General features: G+C 49.8%; 11 protein-coding genes across 11 annotated transcripts; 5 read left to right on the forward strand and 6 right to left on the reverse strand.

The window, feature by feature from the left end:
• Positions 1-598: 598 nt before the first annotated feature.
• On the reverse strand, positions 599-1,498 carry TRIVIDRAFT_44652 (uncharacterized protein; the record flags this gene model as incomplete). The annotated part of the gene is made up of 1 exon (XM_014096746.1): positions 599-1,498. The coding sequence occupies one exon, from the start codon at positions 1,496-1,498 to the stop codon at positions 599-601; it is 900 nt and encodes a 299-aa protein (XP_013952221.1).
• Positions 1,499-3,217: 1,719 nt separating this feature from the next.
• TRIVIDRAFT_194484 (uncharacterized protein) lies at positions 3,218-4,401 on the forward strand (the record flags this gene model as incomplete). The annotated part of the gene is made up of 3 exons (XM_014096747.1): positions 3,218-3,238; positions 3,301-3,721; positions 3,821-4,401. 3 exons carry the CDS (start codon positions 3,218-3,220, stop codon positions 4,399-4,401), a joined length of 1,023 nt encoding a protein of 340 aa, XP_013952222.1.
• Positions 4,402-4,857: 456 nt separating this feature from the next.
• TRIVIDRAFT_226140 (uncharacterized protein) lies at positions 4,858-5,628 on the forward strand (the record flags this gene model as incomplete). The annotated part of the gene is made up of 2 exons (XM_014096748.1): positions 4,858-5,146; positions 5,240-5,628. 2 exons carry the CDS (start codon positions 4,858-4,860, stop codon positions 5,626-5,628), a joined length of 678 nt encoding a protein of 225 aa, XP_013952223.1.
• Positions 5,617-6,849, reverse strand: TRIVIDRAFT_216733 (uncharacterized protein; the record flags this gene model as incomplete). The annotated part of the gene is made up of 1 exon (XM_014096749.1): positions 5,617-6,849. One exon carries the CDS (start codon positions 6,812-6,814, stop codon positions 5,906-5,908), a length of 909 nt encoding a protein of 302 aa, XP_013952224.1.
• Positions 6,850-8,427: 1,578 nt separating this feature from the next.
• TRIVIDRAFT_231748 (uncharacterized protein) lies at positions 8,428-12,482 on the forward strand (the record flags this gene model as incomplete). Its single annotated transcript, XM_014096750.1, has 2 exons — positions 8,428-9,154; positions 11,067-12,482. The coding sequence occupies 2 exons, from the start codon at positions 8,428-8,430 to the stop codon at positions 11,582-11,584; spliced, it is 1,245 nt and encodes a 414-aa protein (XP_013952225.1).
• On the reverse strand, positions 11,428-14,276 carry TRIVIDRAFT_76479 (glycosyltransferase family 59 protein; the record flags this gene model as incomplete). The annotated part of the gene is made up of 4 exons (XM_014096968.1): positions 11,428-13,196; positions 13,251-13,843; positions 13,898-13,986; positions 14,041-14,276. The coding sequence occupies 4 exons, from the start codon at positions 14,260-14,262 to the stop codon at positions 11,989-11,991; spliced, it is 2,112 nt and encodes a 703-aa protein (XP_013952443.1).
• A 378-nt stretch (positions 14,277-14,654) lies between these two features.
• On the reverse strand, positions 14,655-15,709 carry TRIVIDRAFT_89141 (uncharacterized protein; the record flags this gene model as incomplete). The annotated part of the gene is made up of 6 exons (XM_014096751.1): positions 14,655-14,757; positions 14,817-14,873; positions 14,924-15,017; positions 15,263-15,316; positions 15,457-15,500; positions 15,624-15,709. 6 exons carry the CDS (start codon positions 15,633-15,635, stop codon positions 14,749-14,751), a joined length of 270 nt encoding a protein of 89 aa, XP_013952226.1.
• A 263-nt stretch (positions 15,710-15,972) lies between these two features.
• Positions 15,973-17,020, forward strand: TRIVIDRAFT_44802 (uncharacterized protein; the record flags this gene model as incomplete). The annotated part of the gene is made up of 2 exons (XM_014096752.1): positions 15,973-16,120; positions 16,191-17,020. The coding sequence occupies 2 exons, from the start codon at positions 15,973-15,975 to the stop codon at positions 17,018-17,020; spliced, it is 978 nt and encodes a 325-aa protein (XP_013952227.1).
• Positions 17,021-17,551: 531 nt separating this feature from the next.
• TRIVIDRAFT_45125 (uncharacterized protein) lies at positions 17,552-19,529 on the reverse strand (the record flags this gene model as incomplete). Its single annotated transcript, XM_014096753.1, has 2 exons — positions 17,552-17,619; positions 17,678-19,529. The coding sequence occupies 2 exons, from the start codon at positions 19,527-19,529 to the stop codon at positions 17,552-17,554; spliced, it is 1,920 nt and encodes a 639-aa protein (XP_013952228.1).
• Positions 19,530-20,526: 997 nt separating this feature from the next.
• Positions 20,527-23,080, forward strand: TRIVIDRAFT_210272 (uncharacterized protein; the record flags this gene model as incomplete). The annotated part of the gene is made up of 4 exons (XM_014096754.1): positions 20,527-20,860; positions 20,920-22,113; positions 22,241-22,287; positions 22,344-23,080. The coding sequence occupies 4 exons, from the start codon at positions 20,527-20,529 to the stop codon at positions 22,437-22,439; spliced, it is 1,671 nt and encodes a 556-aa protein (XP_013952229.1).
• Positions 22,341-25,211, reverse strand: TRIVIDRAFT_182686 (uncharacterized protein; the record flags this gene model as incomplete). Its single annotated transcript, XM_014096755.1, has 3 exons — positions 22,341-24,452; positions 24,514-24,863; positions 25,178-25,211. 3 exons carry the CDS (start codon positions 25,209-25,211, stop codon positions 22,785-22,787), a joined length of 2,052 nt encoding a protein of 683 aa, XP_013952230.1.
• Between the last annotated feature and the right edge of the window lie 150 nt (positions 25,212-25,361).

Below are 25,361 nucleotides of genomic sequence, written 5' to 3' on the forward strand. Positions count from 1 at the left end.
GCAGAATTGCAGAATGGCGACAGGAAGCAATAATAGAACTAGATGAAGTGATGACCCAATAAATCTAAGAAAAAGCGACGGATACGAAATATGAAAAACACATGAAACGGGAGGAAAAAGAAAAGGCAGCAGATGCATGATGCAGCAAAGGATCGGCATGCGCACGCTTGTTCTTTCTCCCGCACAGTTCAAGTTGTTTCGCATACAGAAGTAGCCGATCACTGGGCGGGGTATAGTGTTGCCAGTTGAAGTATATCGGATGAGCTTAATAGAATCCGGCTACAATCTCTGCCACGTTAACTCTCACATTAACATGCTCTCTTTCCGACCCTGTTTATCACATATTTTTGCCGACTTCATCAATGTGCTATACGGGAGAAAATATTGCCCAGCAGTTGACCGTAGCAAGGAAGAAGCTTGGGGAGCTCACCAGAGCTACAGATTCCTATTCGGGTAATTTCATGCCGCTGCAAGTAGAGCGCACTTCAACTTCAATCACAAACCTGTCACAGTTTAGCATGGATCAAAGCTTGTATAAGCAATTATTGGTAAAGTAAAGGTGCAGAATTTTTTGCGCATACATCTGAAAATAGGCTCTTTATTGTAGAAAATCCAGGATATTAGATACAACTTCATCTGGCACGTCCTCCGGGATGTAATGCCCCGAATCAACGTCATGACCATCTACCCAAGCGTTGCTAGCAGTCTTCCATTCCTGAACGGCATCAAAACATTTGCCAATGACGCCATGTCTAGCCCATATGACCCTCAATGGGCTTTGAAGTAGTTTCCCTTGCTTTGCATCCTCCCGCGCCTCATCCAAGTCTATTGTAGCGCTTGCGCGATAGTCCTGGCACATAGAATGTATTGTCGCCGGGTCCTCGAGATTCTCAACGTAACTATCCAGACTCTCCTTTTCGAAAATAGCCAGCCCACTCTTCTGTCGACCTCCCATAAATAATTCCGCAAATTGCCGGGCGCTTGCAGATATGAGCGTCTCCGGCAGTGGCTCTTTCTGGATCAAGAAGAACCAATGCCAGTAAGTCTTTGCAAAGTTGGGATTCTCGACTGAATACATTGCAAGCGTAGGACATATATCCAGAAATATGGCCTTGCGCACGCGGTCTGGATAGTCGACACATAATTTGTGAGCCACTCTTGCACCCCGATCATGGGCGCAGACGAAGAATGGTTCTGTGATGCCCAGCTCATCCATCACTTTGATGCAATCGAGAGCCATAAAGCTTTTCACATACTGCGATATATCGGCCGGCTTGGATGAGTTTCCGTATCCGCGCAAGTCGATTATGACGATATTGTATTTGTCCTGTACCTGTGCTGCAACCCGGCGCCAGATGCGATGCGATTGTGGGAATCCGTGGAGGAGTAACAACGGCGGCCGCTTCGATGACGAGGCATCGCCACTCTTGATGCCGAATATTGATACGTGCGGCTCATCCTGGGTTGTGATAGTGAATGTATCGAAGCCTTCCAACATTATGAGCGTTTCAGCGGAATTCTTGGAAACAGAAAATTCATCTGCGAAAACAATAATACTTGACGTCAGCATTGGAAGCTTAAAAGCTGTTGCGCTCATCCATGGTTGGCTTACATAGTCGTTTTGGCTATATCTTTTAGCATCGGCAGAAATATTAGGCGCGTTACACGATCTGGCTTCAGATGTGTTTTGTGGTTCAGAACTATTCGCACTGCACTTCGGAGTAATTAAAACTCATATTAATTATTTTAACTGTGATTGAGGATAATATTCATTCCGTTATAAAGCAATTGACGTACAATTGTCAATTTGTCGGTGATTCACCAGGCCGCTCTGAGTATCGCCAGAGTCTTGCTTGAGTTGACTTTACTAAGCAAACAACTCGAATGACTCCTTCTATCCCCATCATACTGACTGAATGACTGAATTTTAGTCCTTAATTTTTCTATAGATGAGATATCTTTTTTTTTTTGGTTCCCTAATTCGTTGAGTAGGCAAGATCATCGTTCATGCTGTTAACTATGTGACTGACGGTTTGAAAGTCAGGTATGTACTTTGGAAGTCAATAATCCTGGAAAGGTTTGTTCTCAGAGATTATGATTATGAAAATTGATTCAGTTGGATATTCAATCTGAATAATCTCTCTTGACATCATTCTGGTGCCTCGGCAATCGCAAGAACCAATCCAGATACACTGCCGACGTGTCGTCGTTGGTCGGCTTATGCAGAGACTCTAGACATTGTCATTTGGGATGATAAATCAGAGCCAGACATCCAAGGGTTAACAAGAATAGGAATACTACCCCCATAGGCCATTAACACATGACAAAGCGTCGTTAACTCAATTGCCGGAACTACATTCAATGTAGCCATGCTTATACATGCAATCGTCGTCAACATTAGTCACCAGAACCAGGAGTATGCTATCGGACTTTACATGCCCGATAGTTCCTGGTGAAATCTTTACATTCTACAACTCTCATTATGGTATATCCCATAATGTGGACACGAGTTGAAGAATTGATTCCTCACAGCCAACAAACCATAGGTATACCATTATCCCAACAGGGAAAGTAATGCTAAGACGCTAGCGTCACTCACGTCCATTCTGAATCAGTCCAGCGCTCTTCGAAGATTATTAATCGCGTCCCATCACCAAAGTCCGAATACTAATCAGCCCTCTAAGGCTAACATAACCCCTAGAAGATTAGCGGACAGAGCGGCATTTCCTGTAGAAGCGCTTTTCTCCGCTAGTCCCCGTCTCATAGCTCACTAAGGAACCCACTCGATCTTCCATAAACCCGCTTCTCTATGGCGCGACTATGGAATGCATCCGAGGTTTGATCTCGATTAGGGAACCAATGTTACGACGTGAACCGTTAGTCTCTATATGACAAATCATGCATCGATGTTTCTTGCAAAGCAGGGACTCTCAGGCTTGTCGGAGGAGCGAAGGCGATGGACAAAGAGGGGAATAACCGGATCCAACAACGCCGTTGGGCTTAGTTAGTGCGGTGTTTCCAGCCATCAGGATCGATCCTTCGCCTGGATTCTTGCATAAATAGATTCAGTGGCATCAGTAGCTCTCAGTCCCAACACCAAGAACATTATCGGATTTTTCTTTGGCTTTAATTGCTTCTGCTTTATATATATACCATCTTGAACCCCGATCCAACAGACACTTTCACCTCACTCCAAGTCATATTCACATCAATCATCATGGCTGGCGAACTTGTTCTTGTTTGTTTTCTCCATCACTACTTTCGTTCATATAAACAGTTCTAATAGCTAACGATTTACAGATCACCGGAGCCACTGGCATGATCGGCTTCCGAACCTTGGTCTTCCTTCTTGAAGCAGGCTACAAGGTCCGCGCCGCTGTGCGAAACCAAGCTGGTTTTGACAAGATCTCACAACTCAAGCCCGTTACTCCATATGCCTCGCAGTTGACCAGCGTCATTGTGCCGGACATTACTGTCCCTGGAGCTTACGATGAAGCCGTCAAAGGCGTCGAGTATATCGTGCATATTGCTTCTCCTCTGGCGAGCAACGCTCCTCCAGGAATCGACTATGAGACCTACATGATTCAGCCAGCTATCCAGGGCACCATAGGCATCCTTGAGTCAGCAACAAAGGCAACCGGAATAAAGAAAGTTGTCATTACCGGATCTATCCTCTCCTTAGGCACACCACAGACCTTAGGCTCAGGTACATATATTAATGGTAAGTTTATTGAGCTCGTGAATTCTTCTGTCACCCCCAGCGAGATACCAGTCTCGGTAATATTTCCTCAATAAATTACACGATATTAACATGACACAGAGGAAACGCGAACCCCAACTCCTCACGGCCCTTTCGAGAACGTCATTCAAGCCTACTCCGCCTCCAAAGCTACAGCATTTAACAAGACCAAAGAGTTCATTGCAGAGAGAAAGCCTTCATTTGGCGTTCATCACATATTCCCCGTCTACGTTCTCGGACGGGATGATACCGTCACGACCGCCGAGCAGATTGTCAAGGGAACCAACAACATGCTCATGGGCCCGCTTCTTGGTTCACAGCGACCGCCCATCCCTGGTGGCTCCGTTCACGTTGATGATGTTGCCCGACTACATGTCCTTGCTTTGGATCCCAAGGTGGAGGGCAATGAGGACTTCTTGGCTGCGTCGCACCCTCTTGAGAAGTTTGAGTGGAACGAGTCGCCAAAGTTCATCAGGAAGCATTTCCCTCAGGCGGCCGCTGATGGTTTGTTCAAATTGGAGGCTGTTGAAAAGGTAGTGACACTCGATTCAAAGGTAGATAGCACCAAGGCAGAGAAGCTTTTCGGGTTCAAGTTCAAGACTTTTGAGGAGCAGGTTCAGTCTGTTGTGGGCCACTACTTGGAGCTGTTGGGTAAGAACTAGAGGGTAATCAGTGGGCGATATCTTTAGAGGCTTTTTTATAGAGGACAAGATCTAGCAAACATAAAGGAAATAAGTTTTAAGAATATCCTCTCAATTACTTTGAGTCGCAAATGCCGTTCGTTACAAGTTTCTCTGCAATTCACAACTGAACGTCCGAAGTTCGCATACCGCATCTACTTCGTTCAACTAATGTTGAACGTGAGAAGTTAAAATGACAACAAGGTAGTGCTTAGGTCTCACCCAAGTAGGCAAATCGCGTCTCGCCATTTGCATTAACTGCGAAAGAATCTGAGGTAAGACGCGTAGTGCCTGGGCCCTTGTTGCCGATCCCGCCCAGATTACTACTTCTACAATTATGATGGAACGCGCTTCATAACTCTAGACTTTACAACTGCATTGGGGATATTAACTCGCTCTCAATAGCTTTTCTTTCGCTGCATCATCACCAAAGCAAGCATGGCGATCCGACTCATGACCGTTGACGATGTCCCAAAAGTCATGGACTACGTAGTCGAATTGACTTGGCAGGATGGTTTTCACAAGTACTTCTTCCCTGGCAAGTGGGAACATCCCTTTGCATATAGGAGGTGGTGGACTCAATACGTGCGCAACTTGGTGCTCAAGCCGGGCGTCTACGTCTACGTGCTTGAAGAGGACTCCAAGATACTAGGCTGGGTGACATTAGTTCCCGGAGACAATCCACCGCCAGCAGGATTGGATCTTAGTAAAAGCTCGCCTCGCGAGAGTGAGTAAAACTACATCCTTTCTAACCTTCAATGCTTGTCTGGTTGGAAACAACAGATTGTGAGTTAAATCACTAACCTACGAGTCCGTGAAGAGCGCCTCCGGAGATTCTACCGCCACCATGATAGCATCCTAGAAAAGATCCGTCCCAACCGCGCAGTACGAAACGCGCGCCTGGATTATTTTCGACAAGTCGCCATGCCGGAAGTACGCAAGACGGTGTTGACTGGCGAAGACAGCCATCACTGGATGATTGTCGAGTTCTTTGTCGATCCAGCTCTTCCGCGATTGGAAGCGGAAGATGTGTGGAAGAAGCTGGTTGATGTTGGTCGTAAGCAGTGTCAGGCAGATGGAGTGCAGTATTGGGCTGGTGTTGAGAGGTCGTTGGTGGAAACGTTTAAGGCGCACGAATTCGAAGCCAAGATGTGGATGGAGGTTGGGACGGTAGATTTTGCAGTGATGAAGTTGGATGTGAGTAAATGAGTGTTGAATCAGCTTTATGTGGTATATACATGTAATTAAATCACCAACCGCATCTTCTTCTTGTCCACTTCAACATGTAACAGTGTTGCCTTCCATTCTTCTGTCAACATCCAAACAGCTGTGAATCATTCTATATGTAGGTATATCCATCTCATAACCAAAGTCTCGTATGCGGCACAAGAAAACACAAACGCCAGCCCGCTTCTTTTGATCATTCACTTACCTCAGTCGTCAATATCACGACAATATGGGATCCTCATTCTCATAGCCCCCATCATCAATTCTTCCCACACTCCAGCCAGTGCACCAGCTTATCCACGGCCTCCCTCGCCTCTGGAAGAAACTGCACCAAGGGCCAAACATGCATCATGCCCTCTCCCTCGACATACTCAATTTCTCGGCCCCGTTCCACCACCTTGGCCACAAATTTTCTGATATCCGGCGTCAACATCTCTGTTGATCCGGCGAATATCATGGTCGGAGGCAGCTTGCTAGCGTCTCCATAAAGAGGGCTCACTCGCGCATCATCCGGCAAGACATCTGGGCAAAGATACCGTACTGCCTCTTCAAAGCCCGGGACATCCAGCCACGGATCAGTCTGGGCGACCTGCCGCACCTCGGGGTTATGAAAGGTAAACTCGACGCAGGGAGACATGAAGGCGAGCCGAGATGCCGTTGGCCGTCCTGCTTTAAGCGCCTCCTGGGTGAGTGAGATGCCCATGCTGCCACCCGTTGAATCTCCCACCACAAAGAAGGGCGTCTTGTCCTGGGATGGCAAAGCAAGGTCGTCATATACCGGCCTTACCGCATCAAAAATCTCCATCAGGGTATGTTCTGGCGCCAGCGGGAATATCGCTACTGTCACCACGGCTCGCAGACTTTCTGCCAGTGCTGCCACCATTTGCCAATGTGCCACATCAATCTCAAACAGAAAACAGCCGCCATGGAGGTAAAGAATCCTGGCCTGGTTAGGCATCTCAGACTTGGGCGCTACATCATAGAGAGTGCAGCCTCCGAGATGGCGTTCCTCAATGGTGAACTGCTTTTCCAGATGCGCTGGAGGTCGAGTACTCTTGGTCTGGCGATCAGTTTCGATGCGCTGGCGAAGAGCCTCGATGGTTTGAAGAGAGCCCTTGAATCGCCACCATACCATCCACGAAGCGACATATGCCTGCCAGCTGGCCATTTGAGAGGTTATCTCGAGATTATTTGTTCGTAAATACTTGAAGTCTGGTGTAAAATTGAGGCCGGATGAGTGAATAAGCTGAGGACATGTGATTCCCGTCCCTTTTATACTTTGCCCAATTAGTGATATTACACGGGCGGTTATTCCCAGTCGTAGCTCTGATCTGCTCCGCTATGGAATAATCATTGCGTGGGCGGCTTACCTCTGATTTTTGGATTACCATGCGTCTTGTTTTGGTCTTTGTTGTTGGTAATTTTCCATCTTGTTTGCTTCTCTTCTCTACAACTGCATCATCACAACCAACACAGTGGATGCACTCCGTATAGATGAAGCTGCAAGATGCATGTCATCGCTGTCAGAGTGGAGCGTTTAATGTCGGGCTGCAGTTAAGTGAGGGGCCAGCTGAGCATGTGCGTGTAACGTGGGAACGCACATGATGCAAGTAAAGACAAATACAGATGCTGAGAATGCTTGGCCGTGTATGGCAGTAATGCACATGAGCAATATTTCGGCGATCACTTACACTTGAGGGATTATAGAGAACCGCACATGTACTAAGCACTCATCTGAGTGTTGTAGCATGCATCTCAGGTCTACCCTGCACCTATTGAAGTAAACCGATTCTACCGCGAGCCATGGTATATGAGCCACAATTGAATTTACATGTCCTTTTGATTCCCTTTGGCATTATTGGCTTCAAAGGGGCTCTGTGCATTGGTGCAGTGATTAAACCGTACCTAACTTCCATGTGAACATAGGTAGATGTAGGCGTGAGATTCTAGTGGCACAAGACCAAGATCAAGATCAAGGCAATATTGTAAACAGCTGCTTGGTACAAAAGCACACTCATTCGACAAGTCAAAAACAATCTGAACGCTCTATATCCAAATTTGCCCCAATAAATCAATAAGGGCGAGGCTCTCTCGTCTTCCGAATTCATCAACATCTCTGGATGCTGGGGTCTCCGTGGGTCTGCGGAACTCGGCCTTTGAGCCGCTTCTGTCGGGTTAGTGAATTCATAATCACAAAACCCATAGGTGCATAATGGAACAGTTTCACTCTGTAGAAAATGTGGTATCAAAAAAAGAAAAACAAAAGATAAACAGAAAAAAAAAAAAAAATCCCGTTTCAGTTACGGCTTCGCGCATCCATTCCCCCCGTTCTTCGCGCGAAGAGCGAGCCAGTGACGCCATCATCGGATTTATCACTCCCCTTGTTGTCCCTCGCCCGATGCCCAAACCCGGCAGACACAGCGGGGCCACCAGAAGCTCGATTTTACTGCTCTGGATTTATTTCCATTGGCATCAAATCCGTTGCTTCGGGGCAGCAACGGATGAGAGTTTCGGATGACGAACGATGGAATAATGGAAGGCAACTCGCGCAATTCTCGGACTTCATTCATGTTTGACAGGGGATGAAGATGTAAATATATAATAGACTGTTTCGTTCGTGATGTTGTCGAATCTGTCTCATCATCCACAGCTCCAACAACCACAGCTTCAATAGCATCAACAAACACAGCAATAAGCACTTATACACTTTAGCAACGCCGAATCAACACCTTTCACCAGCTACTGTTTAAACTTTCAACTAGATATTAAACGGGATTAATCATGTCTCTTCAAGACAAAGTCATCCTCATCACCGGCGCCTCCAACGGCATCGGCAAGGCTTGCGCCGAGCGCCTCTACAAAGAAGGCGCCCGGATTGTCATCAACTACCTCAGCGACGCCGCCTCAGCAAACGCCATGGTCGAGTCCTTCGGCCCAGACCGCGCCATTGCCGTCCAGGCTAACGCTGGCAACATTGATGATCTGGGCCGCCTGGTCGACGCTGCCGTGGCCAAATTCGGCCGTGTTGATACGATTGTGGCCAGTGCAGGCATGATGCCGATGCGGGATGTTGAGGACACCACTGAGGACGACTTCGCAAAGTGCTTCGACCTCAACGTCAAGGGCCCTTACTTCTTGGTCCAAAAGGCGCTTCCTCACATGCCGCCTGGCTCGCGCATCATCTTCATCTCTACGGGAATCTGCCACTTTTCATTTGCACCGGCCAAGTATCTCCTCTACGCAGCAACAAAGGGCGCCATCGAGCAGATGACCCGTGTCATGGCCAAGGGGCTGGCTGCCAAGGGCATCGTCGTCAACGCCGTGGCTCCTGGACCAACGGGCACGGATCTCTTCTACAAGGGCAAGCCCGAGGCTCTGGTGAATTCTATCAAGAGCTGGAGTCCCTTCAACCGACTGGGCGAGCCTGAGGAAATCGCCAACACGATCAAGTTTCTGGCCAGCGGCGAGAGCTCATGGGTTGTGGGCCAGACGGTGCTGGTGAATGGCGGTGCGATGGTGTAATGGATGGAAGCATTTGAGGGCGTTTTCTGCAGTATAAAAATAGAGGAATGATTCTTGATGAGCACAAGTAGAGAGATAGATGGATAGATATTGTTAGCATTACATTAGAATTGTTTTATTGAATTATTGAATTATTGAATCCATTTGTTTAATCAATTTCACATGCTGCCTACCTCTGCTCGAAAATACACTCCGTTTTCCCCATTTCCACGCTTGACCCCCTTTGGCCAAACGTCAAGCTCCAGTTGATGCGCGTAACACGGGGTACGTACCTCCCGAGGGAAGCCGATGCGCTAGGCCATTTTCGATTCAGCGGCATCCCCGTTAGATGCATCCTGCTTTGGGTTAGTGCACTCTGACTGCCTGGTAGAATGGAACGCATGAAAGAAGATCCCTTGAATCATTCCACTCTACGGAGTACAGTGCATGGATTTAAGCAAAAGATGATGAGTCTTCGAAACCTGCAGCAGTTCCTTGGGCAAACGGCTGAGCTCCTCGACTACTGTAGGAGCAACCCTTTAGTCTACTCTTCAGTACTCTTCCCCTTAACCTTAACCCGCAGCTGTGAGCCAACTTCCTCTCCTTTTCCCCTTCCGAAGAGCACATGACTCCATATTTCGCTTCCACTCTCCGATCCCTTGTCATGATACAATACCTATCGCAAGAAAACAACTCGGATCACTTGACGGGCGTTTTCTGGGCACTTTGAATGCAAATGCAACCATGGTTCGTGAGATGAATGCGGAGAAGATGCATTATTGGCAGAGGCTATGCCCCATCAATCCGGCCAGCGGCACAACAGAAGCGCCATGGTTCGTTCACACGGGTTACCCCAGACTTTGGCCGCTGCTAGATGAAGAACGAAGGGAGAGAAAACCAGGCCGTCCATATGGCCGGTGCAAAAGCTCACGCCACTTCTTAGTCGAGGCTGTTCGAGTTGCGCGCCGGACGACGCCCCGTTTGTGAGAGGCGGTCCGATCTGATTATTGGACTCTATTATTATCGTCGTCGTTGGGTGTTGTTCCTTGCTACTGAAAGACCCTTGGTTGCCTCCATCGTTTCCCCGCAAACATCAGCCCATCCATATCATATGCATCCCCTCTGCATCTTGCGTCAACCTCCATCTAGATAACGACCCGAGTGACGCTGTACAGCAGTAGCTCAACTCTCATTGATTGATTGCCCGCGGAACAAAAACAGAAGCCCGATGGAGGTGCGCCAAGGCCCTTGTAGCAGTACATGCACAGTGTGACTTGCAGGTGGTCCGTGACGCCGCCCCAGGCCATCCAGGTGCTGTATTTCCACAATTCCAGCCTATCGCAGCCCCTCCATTAGCACTCCTTCGTACTGGGTACTGGCCCGACTGCCCGAGTTTTGCCGACTCTTCGACGTCAGAATCTCGGACCGTAAAACTTGCCTTGCTCGATCCATCTTCGGACCAACGGCCCTTGCGCTCGGCTCAGCTTCATCTTCATTAACCGCTCTGCATCTCTCCTGCGCGAATCCTGCTTCTGCCCTTGCTCAGTTCATCATCGCGAGATTATCCCCCTTCTGCTCTCCCTCTCTCCGACTCTCTGCGTCTCCCTTGGGCCTCCCTCTTGATCGCCGAGAAAACACGACACGGCCTCTCGACTTGAATCTCACTCTGCGCTTCCGGCTCCGCAAAAACCGCCAGGCCTCACCGCATCACGGCCCAGCCGCGACGACGGCCCTCATTCGATAGCCCGCGAGCAGCTGCAGCCATTTCGCATAAATCTGCAAGCCCGGGACGCCCCCATAGGCGGAATATTGGGACCTCTCCCTCGTTCAACCCTACCGCGGCACACGAAACGCACGCACTCGCACAGGCAGCTGAAAATCTACATCAACGCATAATAATCGTCAACAACCTGCATCAGACGAGGCGAAGCCAAGCACATACACAACCGTAACACCGCCAAACAACCCTCGCATCAAAGAGAAACCAGGCACAACGATGCCGTCACAACGTCCCTTCTTCCTCTCCTCCTTCTTCAACTCCTTCCGCCAACAAGCGCCCTCCCTCACCCAGCAAGCCAGCAAACACACCACTCAAGCTGCATCTGCATCTGCCGTCGCCTCCACAACTGCCGCCGCCGCCGCAGCTTCTTCGCCGGCCTCCACCGCTCGCGCAATCTCCACAAACGCTGCTGCGACATCATCCACCAACGTCGCCATCCACACGCCCCGTGGATCTCCTGGCGGCGCCATCCCCATTCCTGGCGCACGCAGAAGAGGCAGCGATAGCAGTAGTGAAGGCTTTCGCGATGCCCTCGGCGCCGACAAGTGGTATATCGGCGGCAGGACAGCAGCTGGAGAGGAAAAGTTCTTCAAGCTGGGCGTGATTCGACGAGTAAGGAGTAACGATGGCCTGAGTCTCGATCGTCTAAGTTTATAGTTGATATCACATCAACTAATGATTCGAGATTCCCACAAGAATGACTGGTTCTGGGATTTATTTTATCATCCTCTCCTTCTCACTTCTTCCTGCTTGGCCATCAGCAATGAGAAAAAACGTATATATACATGATTAGAGCGACTTTTGGAATTTGGGCAACAAGGCTGCAAAACATCAAAACAACGCCAACGGGAAGGCATTCATTTGGGACTTATGGTTTGGGATTCGAGACATGGGCGCGGCGTTTGGCTATTGAGTTGGGAGTCTTTTGACGAATGAATTTTGGCATTCGTATTCTATTTGATCTAGCATAAGAAGAATGAGGCTGCTCAAGGACCTCTTGACAAATACAACATCTATCTTAACGACGGTGTTTCACTTGAAAGACGTAATTTTTTTTTCTTTTACCACATGAACCGCTGTAGTCTTCCTTCGTCAAGGATGCTTCCATCTTCAGCCTTCCAAACATAAGGCTTGGTGAGGAATATATATCCGGTGATGAAGTTGATTGCGATGAACCAGACTGTCTCGAGGATAAGCCTCACGTCGTAAGAGCGGCAAAAATTCACAAATCTACCCCAGGCGGATGTTGGGGTAGCGCCATCGAACAAACTATTCGCTGCTGTCTGGTGATCGTGCAATCTCCAAGCGGGGACCAGGAGTCTCCAGACGACCCAGGGGATGATGAAGTAGCGAGGCTCGACGAGCGGTGCGGTGATTAGCGAGAGGGTGGTGGCTAGGAGGAAGATGAGTCCTGTGGACGTCGATACAGGCTCTGTTGAGAATAAGAGGGGGTCTTGAATATATCTCTGCTGCAATTCTTTCTGTGTCTGTGCTTGCGCGCCTTGAGATTCACCGGTGGTGGTTTTGTGGGTGGCATCTGCTACTACAAATGGATCGCAGGTAAATGGCGATGGGCTGGATGAGTGATAGTACGCTGAACAATCATCTTTATAAGGTGTCGGGGTCCAATTCGTGCAGCCGGATAGAGTGCCCCAGACAAACCAGCGACTGACGGTATAAGGCAGAATGAGGAAGTAACGGATCCAAGGGGCGCGGCGGATGGTGTATCTAAAGACGTAAAACATGTAGTGGCGGTTGTCGGCCAGAGTAAAGGGGTGGATGATGGTGTTGAAGCGGACGATGAGGGTGGATAGGACAAAAGTCGCGACTAAGTATAGCGGCCAAAGCAGGCGATTGTTGAAAATAGCGCTGAAGAATTTCAGCGGGAGTGAGAGCACGGGCTGAGTGGCCGAGTTTGAAGAAGCGTTTGGTGTTTCGGACTTCGCCTTCGTAGATGCAGACCCGGATTCCTTTCCTGCTCCGTTCTTTTGTGAGATGAAGACGCTTCGCAAAGCATCCATCGCGAACACCACATATGGGACAAAGAGCGGCAGGGAGAAGAAGCCGAAAAACGCCCAGATGTAGAGCATCTGTGGGAGATGGATGGTGGCAACATGGTTGGACTTGTCGCCAAGGACAACGCCGCCGTTCCATGCTACGAATCCTGCAAACGCACCCAGGATGGTGACATAGGGCCATATTTGTCTGACAACTCGGATGGGGTTGCAGAGGGCTGCTACGATTAGACTCACGGCGGTGAATAACATATCTAGTTCAATGGGTCAGCTGTAGAGTTTACAATCTGGGGTATGCTTCGTATCACCTTCGGGATATGCCATATGCAATGGCAAGTCATGCACATGTCCAACCGACCATCTCTTGATAAAGAACAGCAACTGCTCCGATAACGTCGTCATGGACGGCTGAGCAACAGACTGTGGCCGCAAACTCTTCACAGAATGAACAGCCTCGAGCCCTCCCATAAAAACGACAACCCAGAAAACGTTGGTCTGCCTCATGGTAAGAGTCCACAGCCCTAGACCAACAGTAACAATGTCGCTTAAAAAGGAGCTGTGAGCTCGTCCAACACGATGCAAATGGTTCAGAAACGCCGTAAGAACAACAGCAGTAGAAACGACATCGGTGTAGTATAGCCCTGAAAAGAAGAAGAGCAAAGGGAACAGAGCAATGTTAAAGGCTGTGTGCATCGCATATTGGGATACAGCTTTGATACTGACGGATGAATGTGCTTGGTGCAAACGTGCCTCGATCTCTTTCCGACATAGCAAGGCTATGTAACTCAGAACAATGACGCCGATTGCATTGGTAGCCCGCAGAGTCTTGGGATCACATGCGTAAGAGGCGATGAGACCACTGCTTTTTGCTGCTTGTGGGATCAAGATGGATAACCAGTACCTGGCCACATTAGAGGCCATCCCTAGAGTCAAGATTGAGAGTTCAGTCACTTACAGTCCTGGAGGAGTCGTGATTTTATCGTCCCATTCTAAGAACTTCCCCTCACAGTATTTCTGAGCTTGAGGAATATGAAATACTTCATCCTATTCATGAACCATGAGCATACCGCACAATGTGTTGCTCGTTTGTAGTCTCACCAGATACGGCTCGGGAACGATTTCAGACACCACGCCCAGCCAAAGAAACGCCGCTGCGGCAAGGAAAACGGTGAACAAAAGGCCTAATCCTCCAGAGTCACTTCCACTGCTCCTAACGAGAAGAAGATGAAGAACGAAAGCAATCGGGACAGCGCCGGCGGCCCATGTTGCGAATTGGAATTTCCCTGCAATGGCAATGGCATCAGGGGCGTTTGATGCCATGTTGGCAAATGAGGATCTTGAAACCAATTAAACAAAATTTAAAATAAAGCGCAGATGTGCGCATCTGCAGAATAAAACGGTGGGAATTATAACGAGCGTATCATTTTTTTGTATGAGATTTCACAGGCCGAGGTATGTCATGTTGTTGAAGGGGAGAGAGGTCGAAATGAGATGAGCTGTCAAGATGAATGAGAAGCGGACAGTATGGATAGTGCAAACAGCACTGTAATTGATCTAGCTGGGAGACGAAGTAATACACGAGCACCGCTATTATCTTTATTGTACTGGTTGAAATACATACAATTAATCTTACAAAAAGGAACTTTAGGTCATAGATGATGTTATCCTAGGTATTTCACAAGACAGAGCAGGCGTTGCATAGGTAGACAGGTATGGTTTAGGAAAAGTCTATTGTGTATCTCTTATACAAAGGCATGCCGCGCAAAGCCTTGTTACAATTTTACAAACTCCATCTCGCGAGTGCATTTAGAAGGGCTATAGTCAATCAGTATCCATACGCTTTGAGAATAGTTACTCATCAAGAGGGAGCTTACGTTGTCGGCAGGGTGGATCTCCTGCTTCTCAAAGAGACCGCCAACGATGGGGAATTTCTAGAAAACTGTAAGCATATATCTTCCATCAACTGGAACTGAGCACTTACTGAGAGGACGTCAGCGCGGAAACGGGGCAGGCTGGAGGCGTAGAGCATCAGAGCAACGCCGAGACCACCGCCAATGGTGGCAGCACGGAAGCCACTATCAACATGTTAGCAGGCTTGAAGACTCTGTATATCCGTACGAAGAGCTGAATTCCAAGTGCATAGTCGAACGGTATTGTCGAGAAGTTTGGCGGCATTCTATAGCGAGTTCGGTTGTTTGATGGGATTTTCAGAGCACCTCTCGATCACACCACTACCCCTCCAATCGCATACCTGGCTCAACAGCTTCCCAGAATTTCCTCCAAGGATACCACAAACAAAATAAAGAAAGAAGAGACTTACTATCGAGTGGCAGTCTGGACGGTGATGCCGCGGTAGTTGGGCTGGAAAGCGTACCTTTGCGAAAAGTTAGTCCATACTCCATCAAACTGCTGCTGCAGGTGGAAAGCTTTTCTCTGAAGCCCTCCCCCTTCCAGATATGCAGCTCCTCAAATCGCAAAATGTTCAACCATCAAGACCATATAGTTCGAACGTACTTGGGGCCGAAAGCGCTCTTGAATTCCGCAGCGCGGAAGGGAGTCTATTCGCAGCGAAAAAAGTTAGCTCTCTGCTCTCTGCCGGCCGCATTTCTTCAACTGCCCGTTTTCACCAGCCTCGGGATGCGAATGTCCCGCCCAGCAGGAAACACACTCGTGGAACGTACCTGAGAAACCATCTTGACTAGTTCTTGCAGCGGGAACCGCGTGTATCGATCAATTGCTCGTCAATTCGTCGTCGGAAATGCCGTCACTCAAAGTGCGCGAGTTTGTCGATGCCGGCGATTCTCGGCCAAGGTTTTGGCCTGAGGCTCTGACTAAGCACATCTCGAATTTGCTGGGCCAATCGAATGATCGGCCCGGAAAGGCCCCACACCAGCTTGTTATCGAGCCAACGTGCCTCGTTTCCGATTAAAATCAGCCTCGCCGCTTGGTCTTTCAACTCTCGATTCCGCTTTTTTGCAGCCTCGCGCCGCTGTGTCGCTGTATAGCTGTATAGCTGAGCTGTGCACAATCATGGACACGTACATTGACGGCCGGTTTGAGCGCCTGGAAAAGGCTCTTGCGACGCTGATTGACTCGGTCACGAAATATCATCCCTCGGCAATTCAGGCAGAGGAGCTCAAGGCTGCTGACAATGAACTCTGCAAAGGGCTCGAACAAGGTATGCCAGAAAGATGCATCCGGTGTCTACCTCTCATTGCGTGACAGAAATCGCTAATGCAGCTCATCAGTGGAAATACATCAGAACAACCACCTCAAGATCCTGCAGCTTCGCCAGCTATCCACGTCTCTAGATGCGCAGATCCGCGAGACGCTCAGCTCACTTGCAACGACGCGAAAAGACATTGTCAATACCCAAGTCACCATCTACCCTTCCGAACCAAACTTCCCGATCCTATACGAAGAGCTTCTCGGTCATGCCCGTCGCATCAGCAAGACGTCTATGCCACCCGCTGCCATTCTAAATGCCATGGCCGCAACTCAAGAGAGTCAAACACCGTTGCCCGACTCCCAGGCCCAATCAGCCATGACGCCCTCCGCGCAAACTCCGAATCCTATGCAGAGTCCTGCTCCTACAAACGGCATCATCGAACAATCCGCCCAGCAAGCCCAGGCCTCCTTGCACACGACTCTTCCCGACAATATGAATCAGTTCCTTAATCCTCTGTCGGGACAGCTATTCTTTCCCTGGCCGCTTGAAGACAAAATCCGTTCCGGAGCACTGGCGTCCAATCAGATCCTCCTGGAGCAAGGCATCGACCCTAGAGGCTACGATCCTGTCGCAGAAGAAGAGCGCAAACGCAAGGAAGAAGAGGAACGCAAAGAGAAGGAAGAAAAGGAGAAGCAAGAGCGTGCCGAGCGCGAGAAGGAGGCGGAACGCCATCGCCAAGAGAGACAGCGACAGATTGAAAAACAGCAAGCAGAATGGCGAAGAGCGAGCACTGCGGTCGGTGCCTCCGGAGACGCAGCCGTTGCCGCACCCCCGAGTGCAAAGGCGGAAAAGAAGCAGTTCCAGTTTACTAACTTGGATGATTTGGATGACGACGACGATGAAGACTAGTCATCTCATTCAACTGAAGGGCATTGATAATAGCAGCGAGTTATTTGGAACAAACGGGTTCAATAGAGCGAAGCATTTAACAAGACCATCCATAAAACTATTATTCTATTCATATTACTACAGGGAATCAGTGCGAGCTATACAACTTAATTCAACCAGAAGAATCTTAGGCAAGGGGCTAGGGATTATATCCAGATAGCCAAATTGATCTCACACAAGTTGCAAAAAAAGTCTTCAATTTAACATGTCTATCCCGCAACGCTCTTTTCCGCCTGTCCCAGTCTCATCCCCTCCATAATTGCACCTAAAAATATAAATAAAAAATCGGTGACTTAAATGTGCAAAAAAAGGGGGGAATCGCTGCGTTTTGCCCCCTCCCCGTCACAGTGATACCGCCGTACACACCATGGTCGTACATGTACTTTACAAGTTTGCTAGGTAGTTTTCAAAGATCCCCCTTTTTTTTCTGAGCCGCGATGGTGTCAAACCGAAACAAATCGCAGCCACGCGCGTAACCACACTCCTTTTGTTTTAGTCAATCTTGATGGAAGAGTAAATCTTTCTTACGAACCACCAGGAGGCGAAGTAGCCGATGGTGCCTAGTTTCACACGTTAGACATTGTCGCTATGAGACAGGGAAGACGATTGAACACATACCGGAAAGAATAAAGAACAAGAAGGAAATCAGGGCACTGTAGCCAATGTACAGGACTGTTCCCGCAAGGCCGCCAAGCTTGACTTTGGTGACCAGATAGAGGAGGCAGTTGAGGAAGACGTAGCCACCGCTCATGCCCGCTGCCAGGAAAGACCTCCACTGCCAGTTGTAGTTCTCGGCACACAGGAGGAAGTATGTCATCAGAATGGTAACTGCACCGCAGACGGCAATCATAAGGCCGTAGCAGAGGAACAGGAAACCAAACATGTAGTAGATGCGGCTGAACCAGATGGAGCTCATGATAAAGTACAACTCGACAAAGATGGCGCCAAAGGGCAAAAGACCAACAATGAGCATGCTGGGGATGGGCTGGAGGTACGTGGTGACGGGGGGGATCTGGCGAGGAATCTGGTTGGTGCGGACGGGGTTTTCAATCTGAGCGGCCTTGAAGCCAAGCCAAGAGCCCGTAAATGAGAGGGGAATTGAGATGACGAACCAAATGCCGATGATGACCAGCATTGTGGTAAAGGGCACGGCGCCGGAAGACTCCTTGGCCCACAGGAATAGATCCAGCAGGAAGAAGGCGGAGAAGACGATACCGGGGACCAGCAGAGGAGTCAAGGCAATGTTGAGCTTCCACTGCTCACCCTGCATGGCCTTGTACGCTCTAGCCGAAGTGTATCCTCCAACAATGCCGAGAACAGTGTAGAGAATGATCATGATGGTGCCCAGGGAGCCACGGTTAGAAGGCGACAAGAAACCCAGAAGTGCAAAAACAATGGTAAATCCAGTCATGACGAAGAGCTGAGCTCCGTTGCCCAAAAGGATGGACAGCAGCAGTGGGCGCGATGGAGTTCGGAAGACGTCGCCGTGGACCAGCTTCCAGCCCGAGTCTTCCTGGACACCGTCCTCGAGCACCGAGGTTCCGCTCAGGTCATCCAAGTTGATCTGATCAAGGCGGTTGTAACGCGCAATGTCCTTCTTCAGAGTTCGGATCAGGATGGACATGACGGTGAGAACGAGGATGACGACGATGATGGCGGTGTCGACAAGCCAGAACCAGTGGATCTTGGGATCAAAGACGTGCAGGTACTTGTCCCAGCGGGTAGCCCAAGCGGTAGGTGACTTGATCCAGTAGACACTGTAGCTGAATTTGACCTCCTGTGGTCCCGAGCCCTTGGCAAAGACGAGCGACGGGTAGTTGTCGCCACAATCAGCCTCCCCATCGTACTTTTTGGAGGTGGGCTGGACAACGACACCGACAACTCGGAGCTGATTCGCGTTTCCGCCAACTTCGTGGTATTCCACCCAAATGTCGTAGTGGTTGTTGAAGAGGATGTTTCCAGCTTCATCGTCCTGTCCCAGTAAAAACCCAGGGCTGTAGAATGTTGTGCCCGTCAGCTGGTCCTGGATCTGCTGGCCAGCAGGAAGACCATCGACAAGCCAATTCAGGCTGTAGCCCTGTTCAATCCTCTCCGACACAAAATCAACCGACTTCTCCTGGTATTTTACAGAGCAGAGCGCCTTGCATGTTTCGTTGTGCTTCATCCTGAGGTCGAAGGCGGAGGTCATTATCCTGTCGCCAAACAGGATGCTGCCCAGACTCTCCGGCACATACTGCGGTCCGCCATCGGGCTTGCAGAATTGAAAGAAGGGATGGTAGTAATCGTACGACACGACCGAGTGTAATCGAGCATCTTGCGGCGCCGCTACGGGCTTGATGCTGTTGACGAATAGAGGGACCTTCATGCCGGGCTCGTATGAGGCTGGAGCCATTCCGGGCAGATAGAAGGCAGATGCCAGCGGCGCGAGCAGCGCCAGAAGCGCCGTGGGCGCACTATTTCGCAGATACATTGTGTGAGGGCTATATCATGCCACGCAGGTTTGTCGAAGTCGAAGAGGGTGAGGTGTTCGTTTCGCAGCGCAAGGCAACGCAACTGTCTAGTCTATCGCCTCGGAGCTCAGGCCAATTCGGGGGGGCTTAGCGGTCGAGGGGTGACGCAGCCAGGCGTGCTCCAGGCGTCTGCTCGCAATTGACGTCAGAATGCAGGCGAGCGATAGAGCTTCTTCCACTGACGCAGCAATGGACGATGCAGGAATGCCGCGGGTCTGGAACGGCAGATTGGCGAATTCGAAGTCGGGAGGCGCAGCTTCACTTCAGGAGCTTGTACCCGCGTAGGTAGCCAGCTGTTCATCCACCCACGGTCGCATCCGTTGCTTAGTCAGATGCAGTCACTGAATTGCGTCGCTGGAGTTGCGCCCACTTGCCGTCTTGGGGTAGAAGAGGCTAAGCTACGCCGAAAACACCAGTGACAGGTGCAAACTAACGTGTGCATATACGAAGTCGCATCGTATTGCTTGCTGCTAGGCTGGGGGAACACGAGAGAGAGAGCATTATTCCGCGAATTGAAGAGACAGATGCTATCGTCCTTGCGGTAAGAGATACACGTATCTGTCTGGGTTGTCTTACTCGAAGCACCATAGGTACCTAATGTAATATGTTGTGTGCCCACTTACATGAAATGAGTAGGTGGGTTGTAATCATCCAATTACCACCAGCCGCTACAACATCAACGAATATGGTTAAAATTATCACTATAATCATGACTAAATCAGCAATAGCCACACTATACTCAATCAATCCATCAATGCTCCCATCTTTCTATTTCTAGGCAGACGTCGGAGATATTCCCAACTTGTCCAGCACTGAAGAGATGCCTGGCTCACGTGACTCCGCGTTGCTTTGGTGCATCTCCAGCCGCTGGCCAGCTTCAATAGGCACGTTCATTCACCCCGCCATCGCATTCACGCATGGCGAGAACACCGCCATGACCCGTTTGCGGCGATAATCATGGCCGTGCAAACCAGCGACGATGAGTTTGGCTACGACTTTGAATCCGACGATGAAGAGCTTTTGATTCAACTTGCTTCCAATCACTCGCCGCCGCTCAAGCAGTCGACGGATCCTGTAGCTCTTGTCACAGCTTCAAGCACTGCCAAGAAGACAAATTCAAGTTTTGAAGCCTCGAGAGAGGTCAAGACGTCCCAGACATATGTCTACCGCAGCGATGCATCACCGTCAAATGGCTTTGTCACAAAAGTAGAGACATCGACATCAACGACGGATCAAAAACGGACCATCTCATCTCCTTCCCCAGTCAGTGAGACCGTCGCATATCCCGATCGTGAGTGAGAATACGATACCCTCACCCTTTCTTGGACAAGCATTTAAATTTCGATACAGTAACCAATGCCCTACAAGCTATTGAGCCCATTCAGTCACCACCGCCAACAGAAATTAGTGACGATGATGAGGCTGAATTCGAGGACGATCGGTCTCCATTAAAGAGGTTTCGCTCATACCCAAGGAGGCCGCTAACAGTGAGCGACCTGACTGCCGGAGCATGGTGCGAGCTTCAGTACTGGTATACACTCACACGGCTGCCTGGTGGGCGGAAAACTCGAACACCGGCGATGCAGCAAGGGTCCAAAGTGCATAAGAAGCTTGAAGACGAGGTCCATACAACGGTCAAGATTGAGATCTTGCACAAAGAGGACGGATTTGGACTGAGACTATGGAACGTAGTCCAGGGGTTAAGAACGCTGCGGGATACGGGCTTGACTAGGGAACTAGAGGTTTGGGGCACGGTGGACGGCAACCTCGTCAACGGTGTTATTGATGCTCTGAGCTACGACAACCCTAATCCAGAGTTTGAGGAAGAGCTCGTCAGTCAGCGCCAGCCAACAATATCTGACTACTTCCCACCCATCAAGCCCAGCAAATCCAAGGGCAATGACCGCCGGGTTTATCTTTCGGATGTCAAAACACGGGGTACTGAGAAACCTATATCAGCAGCTGCGATTCGCCCCGCAAAGATTCAATTGCTGCTGTACCACCGCTTCCTGTCCAACATGGCTGCTGGCAAGCTAGACTTCTTCAAAGTGTTTCGGCGATACGGGCTGGATCCCGACGAACGCTTCTCGGACACATTCATGTCGCAACTAGGAGAGCTCCACGACGAAATCTTCTTCGATACCCCGACCAGTTCTGCAGAAGAATACGCTGAACTACCGAGGAGCTCCGCCAAAGGAAAAGACGTCCAAGATGACAACAGCACCGTCGTACCTGAACCCTTATCCCCCGGTGTCCCCGACCTCCTCAAATACGGAACCCTCCGCGAACTCGTCACCCTCGTTAGGGACGAAATTCGGCTCACTTTCCCCCGCGGCGCGGATTCGGTTGGTCCTATACTCCGTGTACAGTACGTCTTCCGGGATGACGGCCGCGAACTTACGACGCATGACTTTCCTGTTTCACCGCAGGCTTTGGATGCCTATCTTGCTGGGGACATGAGCTGGTGGCGCGGCGAGAGGAGGCCTGCTGGTGTGACGATCGAGGAGTCGTTCAAGTGCACGTCGTGCGAGTTTGCGGCGAACTGTAAGTGGAGGCGCAATATGGACCTGGAGCGGGTAAAGAGGACCCAGGAGAGAGTTAATCAGGCGAAGAAGGCGGTTGAGATACGTTTTTGATGGTTTGCAAGGAGTTTTGTTATGTTCTTCATCAGGTATATCTGTTTTCGTATCGCAGAGCGGGGAGGGGCCTCTTCATTTGGTATATACCATCATCTCACATTTTAGCATAAGACATGGATATTCACTGTTCTTAAGACAATGCAATTTATTACCTCCACCACCGTATACCTTAAGAAGAAGAAGAAAAATAAGAATTATAGTGCTTCTACTACCTCTCACTTCGCCTCATGAATATTAAGACATCTCAGCCATACATGGATTCATTCATTCGCCCCCCCACAAATAACACTATCGCTCAATCTCAATTCTCCACGCCACGCTTTTAGGGAAACAGAAAAATGTAGTACCCAAAAGTTTTGGACAAAAAAGGAAAAAAGAAAAGAAAAGAAAAGAAAAATACGAGTACAAAAAAAGACGTCTCCTCGTAGTGAAAATGAAAAACAAGTATTCTTCTGCCATCAATAAATAGATACCTTTCTTTCTCAAAAGATAAATTCAAGCTTGCAGCTTCTTGATCTTGTTCCCGCCGCCTGACGCCGTGGAGCTGGAAGAAAAAGACCTCTCTCGAAAAGAACCCTATTTCTTTAGGCCCAAGAAATTCCTCTTCTTCTTCTCCTTGTGTGCTTTTCCGTCGTCGTATGAGCTGTTCGAGGTCGTAGGCCTGTGTCCGCTTGAGTTGATGTGCATGTTCGCCATGGCTTGTGTTGGCACGGAGCCGGCGCTGGAAGCACCACTAGGAGTTGGCCGACTCGGGAGACCACCTGGGCGAGCCATCTGTTGATGCGGAGCAGCACCAGGTCGAGGTGCTCCGGGAGCCATGGGCTGTTGTTGCGGTGGTCGGGCCTGGACAGGCTGAGGTGGCGGCGCTGGACGCTCGAAGAGATGTGCGGGTGCATGTTTCTTGCGCTCAATGGGAAGATCCAACTGTCGTTTGTCGCGGCTCAGATCTCCAACTTGGCGAAGGAAGAGCTGGGGGGTGAGCATGTGTGAAGTCGCCAGAATAATGTCACGGCTTCGCTCGTTGCCAACTTCGTAGCATGTCCTGCTTTCGCTGTATGTAGCGCCGCCAGCCATGAAGATAATCAGTCTCTGGCGATTTTCGGGTGGTCGTCGACCTGCCGCTGCCCAGTTTGGTCGTCCAGCAGCACGAAGAGATCCTGCTTGAGCCGCAACAATGTCTTCGTTGGGATCCAGTGGTGGCTTGACGTACGGGAAAAGGGTTTGATCCAGAGTTCCTTTAGTCAGTCCGTCCAGGACCTGTTTTAGAACGGGCTCAAAACGGGAAAGAGTGTAATCGTCCTCTTCTTGCGAATTCTTATTATCAGGGGGGAAAAGTGGAGGAATTGCCTGCCGTTGTTCCTTTAACTGTTTGATGGGTCTCGCTCCAATGTGTTCAAGATTGATAAGAGTTTCCGTGTCTTGAATGGGCAGACCTGAGTGCGCGAGCAATTTTTTGATATCATCCAAAATCATGCCGTCACGGTATAACGCATATAGCGTAATTAGTCGGAGCCGGTCTCCAGGAGATACCGCATCGTCATCCAACAATCGAGCTACTGAATCCAGGATATTTTTCGGCTTCTTGTAATCCTCATCCAGTCCTGTGGCCAGGGTCTGCTCAATCGCTGCAGTGTCAGACAATTTATGATGCTGGAAAATATTCATGCACTCCTGGGCCATGGTGAGATGTAAAGAATAGGCTTCCTTCATCTCCTGGAACTGGGGCAACCCAGCCATCATGTCTCGAATGGCGCTCAGACTCGTCGTATCGGGATTTTCCTTTGTGAAATGGGGATTCTGGTCCAAAAACCTCTGGAAATCACCCATGAGCTTGTCGATTGTGTCCTTCATGTGACGATGGCGGTTTTCGACCCAAATCTTGTCCTTTTCGGCCAGCTCCATATCCTTCTCCTGTGCATCAGGCGTTCCTTCGTTGATCGTCGTATGAAAAGTAACCTTGTCGCCGTCCTTGATGGGGAGCAGATCGTGCGCCATGGCTTGGTAGGTGAATTCGTGTACCAGCGGTGCCATCAGGTCCATCGATCGGTCTGTAATAAGCAGGGTTGACTGTGGCCTGGTTGATGGAGGCGGGAAGTTGGAGTCCCATTGGGCATAGCCGTCTAGTTCTTCTTGTACGAATCTCGCCAGGTGTGTGCACAAGACGGAAGCCTCGTGAATGGCATTCTTCGGCCGGTAGTATCTTACCTTTGGATACTCTCCTAGAGTAATGCATATTCCCGCAATCTGACCACGCATCATCAGTGTCCTCGCTCTATAGTGCATACCATGACCGATCCAAGCTTACTCTTTGCGCAAGGAGCTGCATATGCTTCGGGACGAGAGCATTACACGCCGGGTGATAGAGCATCGGGAAGCTCCAGGGGTCTCGAAACGTCACCAAGTGGGTTTCTCGAGGGTAAAAGTCGACAAAGAGCGTCCGAGAACTCGCGCGCAGCTGACGCACGCCGGGAAACTCGTCGATTTTTCTTCGCAGCGCCGGGTCCAGCAGGTTCGTCCATACCAGAAATCCTCTTCGGTAGCGCCGGACCTGGAAGTCGGCCAAGAGGCATTCGACAATGTGCGGTTCGGGGGAGAGGAGGTAGATGGCGTCCATCTCGGGGTTGGGCTCGCGACGAGCTTCGATGAGCTCGATGGCTGCAGAACGGTCTTGTCAGTATGGCGAGCCTCACAACAGCAGGCGACGGGGGCATGACTGACTAGCAATATTGCTGTTGAGGATATCGTCCGACTTGACAACATTATCGACAATCTTCTTAGAGGTCTCGTCCACTACCAAGCATTTCCACTGCGAGAGGTCAGTATCGCGGTCGATCGGTAAGGGATAAACAGGGGCAGGCGGTCTCGTACATCGTTCTGCGTGATGTTTTTGATTTCTTGCAGAATAACTATAATCCGTGTCAGCAATGCGATACAGGCCGTTTTGTACAGTACAACATTTGAGATCGTACCATTGTGCTGCTCCTCGAGGACGGACAACCCCATTGTGACGGAGTTCAACGGAGCTGTCCCGTCAGGCGGTGATGGCCAAAAGTCAAGGACAGGCTGGAGAGACAAAGAGAAATAGGCGGAGGATTGGCTTGCGACAATGTACTCGAGTACAAATAGTAGCTTCTCTTGGTGGCGCACAAATCA

The sequence above is a fragment of the Trichoderma virens genome, assembly GCF_000170995.1.
Source record: "Trichoderma virens Gv29-8 chromosome Unknown TRIVIscaffold_87, whole genome shotgun sequence".
Classification (NCBI taxonomy): domain Eukaryota; kingdom Fungi; phylum Ascomycota; class Sordariomycetes; order Hypocreales; family Hypocreaceae; genus Trichoderma; species Trichoderma virens.